Here is a 10,287-nt window from a genome sequence, read left to right as displayed (position 1 = left end):
CACAGCAAGCAGAACTCAGCGCAGCAGGGCAGAGTGAGGCTGGGCAGGGAAGCTTGATGCCATCGCCACAAGCCCTGCACCACCATGATGAGACACCTGCTGCCCACCTGGCAGCAGTGCAGAAAACTCCATGCCACCATTCCCACTGCTGCTGGATGGGCAGGACATGCTTCACCAGGGTGGCACAGGACTCTCAGTGGTTGCATCAAGTTTCCCCACCCCGCTCTGCCCTGCTCTGCCAGGTCTTCCTGCTGGGCTGTAGAGGCCCCAGAGGGATGGCATCAGGGCAAGGAACTTGAGGCCACAATGGGCAGCCTGCATCTGTCCCAGCCTCATGCACAAATCTGGGGGAACAAGTGTCCCCCATGCCCTCTGTGGGGGTGTGCATAGCTGCGGGGAGCCAGCCTGCCCCTCCAGATGAGCCACTGGCAGCTCCATCCCTCTTGCTGCCTGGGCCCTGCGGCCATGCATCCAGGCCCCAAGCCCCACGCACCCCCTGACTGGGCAGCAGCCCCGGCCCTGCCCAACTCCCTCCCTCCCTCACTAAGAGGGCCTCAATCTCCCACCTCCCCTCCCTCCCTCCCCCGACTTACCTGTAGGGAGCTGTTCTCCAAGCTGCCTGGCAGCCGTGGTCATGTGTACACACCCACATGCACATGGTGCCCCCTACCGGATCCCCTCCTGCTCCCCCCAGCCCCTTGCAGGCTGGAACTCTGTCAGCCTGCAAAGGGAAACCCACTGTTTCCCCTGTTTTTCTCCTTTAAAGGAGAAAATCTGGGGGTTTCTCCTTAAAATTAAAAATTGTGGGTTTTACTGTGTTTTTCAGTGGGGAATGAAAAACCTTGATCCCTGCTAATAAGATACAAATCTGTTATTTTCTGGCTTTCTTTCAGGAGAAAAAGTAAAAACATTAACTGTAGGGACTTGTGTGTGTCTGTGGATCCAGCAGGGGCTGTTAAATGCTGCCTGTTAAGGTCCTTACAACAAGAAGGTGATGGGTGTAGTGCACTGAATTTGGGAGTTCAAATGGAAATTATGATTCAAACTTTCTTTATGGACTGTGGGGGAAAGGGTAAAATTGTGCCAGTGAAGAGTCTCATTTGTTCCAGTGTCATACCTAGTTTTTCAACATCATAGCTGTATAGGCCTCCTTGGAACAGATGCTTTATAACAACGCAGTATTATTATTGCTAGGTAGAAGGAATTGAAAACAACTATTTTGGCTGTTTGAAGATGGAAAACAACATAACTACTATTTCTCGTGAAGAGCTGGAAGAGCTAAGAGAAGCATTCAATAAAATAGGTATGTTTTACATGCAAGAATGTAAGCATCATACCTTTACCAAGTTTATTATATATTTTTTACTCTTAAATGAATTAAGTAAGGTTAAAACCTACATATATTTTATGAACATGACATGTCTTGCCTGCATTTCTAATAACACTTAAAAATGAAAAAAATGGAAAGCTGTATTATTGATTGATTTATTGATTGAATTCATTTGTTCTGTTTGCTTAATTTATACACTCCTTTCAATTTGGACAGTAAAACAGAGTTGCCAGTTTTATTTTTGCTCCTGGGTAGTTTCATTCTTGTGTTTTGAAGGCTGAACAATATTACGATTTCAAATTCAGTGGTTTTGATCCAAATATATTTCTGCTTTCAGAGTCCAAATTTATTAGGATCTTTTAATTTGGGGACGGGTCTTAGTGAATTAATAACTATTTCTCTTGCACCTAGTTAAGTCCAATTTACATTTTTATGTAAGATTAACTTAGTGATCCCTGATATTGCATTTATTTCGAGTCAGTCATGTTAATGATTATTTCATGTGCTTAACAGGGTCTTTGCTGTTAAGATCTAAAAGCAAGCATTACATTCTGAATAATTTATTTCTGTATTAACTGACCTTCATTTCCAGACTGCAGTATACATGTGATTACATAAGCTTATATGGTTTTTGCTCTTGGAGTCATTTTAAATGAGTCTGAAGTGATCCTGACTAAAATATATGCATTGAGTATAAGTAACCCAGAGTTTTCATTGACTCTTTGCTGAACTTCAGAGAGAGACACAAGTCTTCATCGTAACTGTAGATGACTATTGAGGTTGTAGATCCTATAGTAGATAGACCCTTCCTCGGTTGACTACAAGCCAGTCTGGTCCAGGAGATCACTGGAATTTACAGTATAGGAGATGAGAATGTGGAATATGTGGAGATTCAAGCAGATAATAAAAAGACATTATGCATTTTTCTCTACGTACTGATTTTTGGTCTAAGACAGTGATTCTCAACCAAGGTGATTTTCAAATAGGGCCAGAAGGGACATTACAAGGTCATCTAATCCAGCTCCCTATTCAAGGCAGGATCATTCCTGACTAAACCATCTCAGCCAAGTGTCTGTCCAGTCTGCTTCTGAAAATTCCCAGGAACTGAATTCTCTGTGTAGCCTGTTCTTACACTTGATCACCCTCCATAGTCAGAAATTTCCTCCTAATCTCCAACCTAATTTCCTCTGTTGCAGCTTGAAGCCATTTTTGCTAGTCCTGTCCCTTATGGACACAGAGAAAAGCTTGTCTCTGTCCTTTCTATAACTGCCCTTCAGGTATTTGAAGACTGTTATCAATGCCCCCCCTTTTCTGTTCTCCAGACTAATTAACCCTAGTTTTTCAGCCTTTCCTCATAAGTCCTATTTCCCAGGCCTCTAATAATTTTTGTTGTTCTGTGTTGAACTCTTTCTAATCTGTCTGCATCCTTCTTGAAGTGTGGAAAAGGACTATACATTTTAAAGATAATATCAATATCTGAGACAAATTGCTGGAGCATTCTTTAAAGATTCCAGAATGGCCCATTTTATTATATGGTGCAAAAATCAACAAAAAATAGAATGTATTGGATACACATTCTAAGATAACTTGGGGCCCCAGCTGGTGTCCTTACCACCATAAGGTACACTTCCGTACATGTTGTGGGAATGTCCTTTGATTAAATTTCCTAAGGAAAGAAGTTGATAATATATTTGAAATAATGTTGAGGTTTGAGCAGTATTTGAAAACTATGGGATATTACCATATTTATTTTTAATCTAGGATTAAGTTTTTTCTACCAGTCAGCATTGCAAAGGGAAAGCCCTTTGTCAGAGACTTGTTAGTGGCAAGGGGGAAAGTTGAGGGGGCAGGTGCCTGCTACAGCCTAGGTTGGGGCCAGAGTCAGACTCACACCAGCCTCCTGCTCTCACCTCTGCTTGCCCTCTGTAGCTTCTGTCTGCCTTCCCCCCTCTACCCCTGTTTACTGTTAGGTGAAGCTTGGCTCTGTCTTAGGCTGGATATCCTCCCAGGCACCAAGTTCAAACAAACTCCATCTCCTGTTTGGCCAATAAGCAGTGCCATCACTGCTGCATGTGCCAGGAAGTGCTGCACTTCCATGTGCTGCGGTCTGTTCCCCAGCAGGGAACAGAGCCTGAGCAGCATCTGACTGTAAGTGGTGGGTGGAGAAGGGGAAAAGATTGTGGGTAATGTGTTGCAGGGGAAAGAGGCAGAGATTGTGGAGAGTAGTGGGGAGAGGCAGAGACTGTGGGGAGCTGGGGTGGGGGTGCAGGAGGGCTGCAAAGGGAAGAAGTGGTGGGGAGGCAAGGGGGCTGCCTGACAACTACCCCCTTCCCAGCCATTGCTTTGCCTGCTGTAGCAGTGGTGTAGGGGATGAATTTAAGACAAACCTCCAATAATTAGATATCATACCTGGAAAAATTATGACAAATGTATTAATTTTTTATATAGAGAATCTAATAATTAGGGGGTCATCTTAGATTTGAGTAAATATGATTATATGATTATAAACACCTGCTCAGGGCTTGGTGTTTTTAAAAGCAGCCATCAACACAAAAAATGTTTTAAAGAAATACAGAAGTAAATCATGGCATAATAACAGCAACAGTAGTATTCTAGTCTCTCTGAACTAGCAGCCAGAAAAAGGGTCATCTTTTGCCAGAGGGGTCAACTGCTCAAGTCTGAAGAAATCCGGCCTCCATTTGTAAAACAACTGACTACAGAATATCTCGGGCCCAATATGCATTTATACACATACTTTTTTGCACTGCAATATACTAGAGATCCAGTGCATCGGAGCAGACTCCAATAATCGAGTCTGCTCTGCACACAAGCTGACACTCACTGTGCTGCATCGTTTGCAAGTTGTATAAGCAGCGAAATGAACATTAGTGCAGAGAAAATGGAGGTGGTTTACTTTTGAACTAAAACACTTTGCATGTGTTTTAGTTCAAAAGCAGACTACCGCCATTTTCTGTGCACTGATGCACATTTTTTCTGCTATACAACTACACACATCGCAGCACGGGGCAGCGCATACATGTGTAAAAATACCCAATGGTTTTCTACACTCTTCTTTCCTCCTCCTTTCCCCTTGAATCTTGAACTCCTTAATTTATTTTGGCTTTCCCACTTCCCCTTCCAGCTTTGTCTGTGCTGCTGCCCCATTAGGTGTCAAATACTTATTTATATTAATTTAGATTTAATATTCAGATTGTTAAAGGCCCTTAATGCTATTTGTTAAAGGATTTAATGCTATAACCATTGTTACTGTTTGTAACAATCTATGGTTTTACATTTTTGGTGGTGTTTTGTCTTTTAGTGTTTTTGTTGAATGTAAATATCAATAAAAACCTCAAACATAAATATTTTTATTACTTTTTAAATGCCACATACAAAAATGTTGCATTCACTTACAGCTATATCTATAAAGTGATAAACAAAGAACATTGCCCATTACCCTGGAAAATTACCCCTCTGTGAAAATAGAGATTAAAGAATTAAAATAGAAAGTAGCTGAGTTGGTAGCCACATCCAGACATTGTTTCTACCAGAAGAATCATAGATCACAAAAACCACAACTGTGCAGGTGTTCAGTTCTATTAGAAAAATAACTCATCTCCTATGCAATAGAAATCACTCCCAAAAGTATAAATGTCTGTACACTTTCCAGCTGCTTGACTTCCCTTAGGGACCTGGAGAAGTTGAACAGCAGGAGAATGCTCCCTGTGCCTTCCCAGTCACCCCACCACTAGAAAGAAATGCCTGTTTGTGGCCAATGTATTCTCTGCTCCTCAGCAATTCCTCATAATATTGGCAAGTCAAGAATAATAAAACACGTAGATTAGACATGATATAAGCTAATATGTACAGAGACAAAGGATTTACATCTCTGAAGGGCATTTTAATAGCGCCCAAATCCCTGCAAGATTTTTTTTCCCCTTCCATTTTACCATTCTTTATGAAGCTAGGTTCTGCTGCTGATTATTCTTGTGTAACTTGAATATAGTTCAGTAGTTTACTTAATTATTTCAATAGAAATGGATGACTACAGTGATTGTGGAATTTAACCAAGGGGATGCACATACTGGCATGGAGCCGGCCCAGCCTGCTGGTGCACACCTTCGGATCAGACTGGGTTAGCTCCATGCTAGCACATGGGACTTGCAGCACTGCAGGCAGACTCCACATGCCATTGGGCGAGGCGGGCTCCATGCCTCCATGTGCAGCTTCCCACTGGGGTGCTGGAAGCCTCACATGGGTGCACAGAGCCAGTCCAGCCCAATGGTGCATGAACCAGGAGCCGCGTGCCATTGGGCCAGGCAGGCTGTGTGCTTCCATGTGGGGCTTCTAGCACTCCAGTAGGAAGCCACATGTGGAGGCAAGCAGGAGCCCTCCCAGCCCAATTGCGCATTACTCCATGCCTCCATGCACGATTTTCCTGCCTGACCTGATGGCACATGGCTTCTGGTCCACACACCATTAGTCTGGGCCTGTCTTCCACATGGGGCTTCCAGCACTCCAGCGGGAAGCTGGATCTGGAGGCATAGAGTTGTGTGCTGTTGAGCCAGGTGGGCTTCTGCTTGCCTCCACATGCAGCTTCCCCCTGGAGTGCTGGAAGCCCCACGTGGAGGCACAAAGCCAGCTGGCCCAGCCCAATGGCGCGCAGCCCATGTCCACCCACAAACCCCAGGGCCCCACCACCACCTTCCTGCCAGGTATGCAGTTAAATGTAGTACATCGATAGTAAAAAGTGTATCTTGGAAATTTGGGTGAAAGAGAAAATACCAAGGGTCAAATTCAGCCCTAGTGCAAGTCTCTGAAACCTCTTTGAAACTGAAATAAGGATATAAACTATAACTGTATGACAATATTCGAAAATGTATCGCGAGTTAGAGGATAATGAATAATAGACCTTGGAGTACATGTTATGTTGGATAAAATGCCAAATTTTACTGTTTTACAAGAATTTGTGATTTTGCTGTGTCTCCACTTCGGAAAACTTTAAGAGAGTTTCTGAGGAACGTGTAGCATGATGGGGTTCTGGCACAATAGAAGTAATAAATAATTGTTTTATTATTATTGAGTTGGTATAAATCAACAGAACTTCATTAATTTCATGATGTGGTAATTTAAAATAGCTGTGGATCAACCCTTATGCATTCCTTCATATTTGGATATATAATACACAGTTTGTTCACTAGGAGAAATGCTGTGTTTCTGTACTGTACCATTTTCTTCCCTTTTTCTTCCTTCCCTTCCTTCTGTGTTCCTTCCCTTTAGTTATCAACTTGTATTATTCTGTAACACAAACATGAAAACAACTAACACTCTTATTTTCAGATATTGACAGTAGCGGGTATGTAAGCGATTATGAGCTTCAGGATCTCTTTAAAGAAGCAAGCCTTCCCTTGCCTGGCTACAAAGTGCGAGAGATCATAGAAAAAATTATAGCTGTGACAGATAGCAACAAGGATGGGAAAATCGATTTTGAAGAATTTGTCTCAGTAAGTAATACAGTCTCCTCAAGCTGCCCTTTAACACAGAGTTATTTGTTTTTATACCAATATTCTAAATTATTAAATTTTACAATGTCAGATGAGACAATGACTGACTATTTTAAAAAGGATATTGTAATGTACTGTAGGTTTGCCTTACACAAAACATTACCTGGTACTGTGTCTGAACTAAGTATAATTAAATTTCGTGTCATAGGACATTTGAGTAGGAAGGGATGTGTCCATGATAACTCAGTCAAGAATATAAGGGGAAGGAGGTAGGCCATTACTCCAGTAACGTTAAGTGTCTTGACAGGGTCATAGACAGACCTATGTCCTTGGACCAGCACAGCTACAACGTACACCTCTTGAAAAGGTCTCAATCCCTGAAAGATTATAAGATTAACACTTGAGTAACAAAATGTGTGCAGACATTCAATAGAAATGTTGTACTTTGCTGCTTTTGGCTCCTTTTGAATCATATTCTTAGTTCTTGTGAAGTCCATTATGTAGTCAAGATCGACTTTAAAGAATTATTTACCATGCCTGACTGGAAATGTAAGCTTCCAAATTGCCTGAAATCTCTAAGAGGAAGGGTTGGATAGACTAACTTTAGATTTGAATTGCTAGATAATGTTTTGAGAGCAGCTTGTACAGTAATTACAAACTTTTGCTGATTCCTGAATGCAAAGATAGTTATAATAGCAGGATAGTTGATTAACTATTATGCAGATATTGACCACTCCAACATAAGCTTGTCAAGGAAACTAAAATAATCTTTTTTTATTTCAAATAGTTAGCATAATGCTGAGATGTTGTAGCATGTTATATTATATCAGCACATAACCTTTTCCAAAGCAACAAATAGGCAGCTGGTGTGCTAGAGTCATGCTGTTTTGCCTAGGATATTCTTTTTGGTGTGTGGTGGGTTTTTTGGGTTTTTTTTTAACTACATTCCTTATGTCTCTGCATCTAGCTGTAGATGGCAGGGACTGTTTCTGTGCATGTTGTCCAGTGCCTGGGCATAATAGGCTCAGATCCATGGCTGCTATTTCTATTTAATAGTAATAAATGTAATAATATATTTTAAATAACATAAGATTTTTACCCGCAGTTATATGATATGGAGTTCTCTTTAGTTTTTGCTGTGCCCTCTGGGTTCCATTTTTGGAAAAGAATATAAAAAGAACTAAGGCAGACAAGGGTCTAGGGCAAATCTGATAACTTTTATTAAACCAACTCAATTTTTAGTTGGTCTAACAAAAGATATCAGATTTACCCAAAGAACCTTGTCTGCCTATGTCCTTAGACCAACACGGCTACAACATACACCCCTGTAAAAAGAATCAAAGAAGGGTGCTTGACTTCTTTGTCATTATTATTTCTCAATTGCTATTACTCCCTGAAATCTCTCAAACTGGCTAGTTTAGTAATTGGATGTGTACCATAAAGGAGAATGTAAATAATAGATAGCTGAGTTGTATAGCAGTCTTCCTTCTGAGTCATCACTGAACAAATGTGCCAGGGCAGTGCAAAGACCCTAGTATTGGAAACATTGCCTTTCAGGGCAGATGTAAAACTGGGTTCCTGATTACTCATGGTCATTTAAGATCCTCTGGTATTTTCTGAGAATAAAGGTACATACTTGGTATCCCAAGCAACTTCAACATTAACTTACTCAGTTCCCCTTGCAGTTTTAGTTAGAAGTAGTATTCTGTTTCTAGTTGTTGCATTATTGTTTTACTTAGCAGGTTCAGTTTGGTCCAGATGAACTCAGAGCTAGTTCAGACAATTCTTTTTTTTTTTTTTTACTTCTTGAAAGGAAGCAGTATATCCCCTCACCTTCAAGAACTATTGAGTCCTTGAATTGTTTGTGACACAAGATGCCTATACCATTGTGCTGAATTGCTGTGCCCTATTTAGGCCTGGTTTTAATAAATAATTAATCCTAAGGGTTTGTGGTGTTCTATGTGTAAGTCACTGGCTGGAGTGTTCTTTTGAGAGAATTGCACAGTTTCAGATTGATTTTTTTTCCTTGCTCTTGTAAACACTGTAGATTGAATGCAAAATGATTATTGCTGCTGAAACAATGAACTTTTTGCAATTATCTAGGGTCTTCTGGTGTTTCTACAGGATAATTTAATTTGCCCAACTAACTGAATGATAAACATTTGTCTTGCAGCCTATGCTGTATATTTATCCAATTTATCTGATAATTTTCATATTTTTGGTAAGATTTGACAATATCCTTCATATTACAAGATTTTTTGGTGTTAGTATTGTATGACTTGTGCACTGAGAAATAAATCAACTCCCTCTCTTTCTTTTTTAATTTTTTAATCCACCAAAACATCTATTAAAAGATCTGTATATTGTTGTGAATATATTTGAATAAGTTACATAACTTTGTAAGGGTAAAACCTTAGCTAGTCATCCAGCCAACAGACTTCCATAATGTAGTAGATGAATAGTAACTAAATCTACCTTGATGGTATTGATATGGTATTCTTTTTGAAAAAGGAATCAAAAGTTATCAACACCCAGGAATTGGGTGAGCTTAATGTTAAATTGTCCTTGTAAGTTTACATTCCGTGAGGAAAAGCTTTCTCTTCTATGTTGTACTGCAGATTATTCAGGAACTGAAAAGTAAAGATGTTAGCAAAACATTCCGAAAATCAATAAACAAGAAACAGGGTATTACAGCAATTGGAGGAACTTCACCAATTTCCAGTGAGGGGACCCAGCATTCTTATTCAGGTAAAAAAACAAAAAAGAAAAAACCCAAAAACCTGTGTCTTTTGCAATAAGAAGAAAGAAGCAAAAATACATTCTAACAAATGTTCTCTAAAGCAGACCAATGGAGGTGTAGCAGGACTCTTTACTCGGCTATGTTAAGAGTCATTGTGTGTGTTTAGTTTTCTTGTTTATGGTTTCAGGCTGCACCAGGAAGAAAGTCTGAATTTTTGCCAGAGCAGAAAATGAAAACAGAACTCTAGTTACAAGTAAAAAATTAATGAATAACCATAATTAATGTAATTTTGTGGAATGTTTCAGTAACTAATCTGTGATTATTTTGATGATCTACTTTTAATTATGTGGAGTTTTGTTGTTTTTTTTTTTTTAAATGTTGTATTCATGTAGTGTTTAGAAAAGAGAATCCCCATTTTCTTTTCTATGGTGCAGAACTAGAATTAAAAACAGTTGATGGTATCATAGAACTGTAGACTTTATAGAGGAGAACAGTCCTATTAGATCTAACGCTTCTTTCTGTTAATACAGGGTTGTACATTTTCTAACTTTCATAGTTTCATAGTTTCTAGGGTCGGAAGGGACCTAAGCAGATCATCTAGTCCAACCCCCTGCCATGGCAGGAAGAGCACTGGGGTCAAATGACCCCAGTAAGGTGGTCATCCAACCTCCTCTTAAAAACCCCCAGGGTGGGAGCCTGCACCACCTCACATG

At 40.3% G+C, this 10,287-nt stretch overlaps 1 protein-coding gene across 2 annotated transcripts in view; it reads left to right on the top strand.

The window, feature by feature from the left end:
• Positions 1 to 10,287, top strand: part of PLS1 (plastin 1) — an 87,671-nt gene that overhangs the window by 39,722 nt on the left and 37,662 nt on the right. For both annotated transcript variants that reach the window (XM_019503563.1, XM_019503562.1), the window contains 3 exons: positions 1,195 to 1,303; positions 6,671 to 6,834; positions 9,453 to 9,582. In XM_019503563.1, the coding sequence (XP_019359108.1) occupies positions 1,234 to 1,303; positions 6,671 to 6,834; positions 9,453 to 9,582 (364 nt within the window). In that variant the 5' untranslated portion in view covers positions 1,195 to 1,233. The remainder of the gene's footprint in view (positions 1 to 1,194; positions 1,304 to 6,670; positions 6,835 to 9,452; positions 9,583 to 10,287) is intronic.

This window comes from Gavialis gangeticus, unplaced genomic scaffold (assembly GCF_001723915.1).
Source record: "Gavialis gangeticus isolate Ggan-Ray unplaced genomic scaffold, GavGan_comp1, whole genome shotgun sequence".
Lineage (NCBI taxonomy): Eukaryota > Metazoa > Chordata > Crocodylia > Gavialidae > Gavialis > Gavialis gangeticus.
This window is presented reverse-complemented; position numbering and strand designations above follow the sequence as displayed.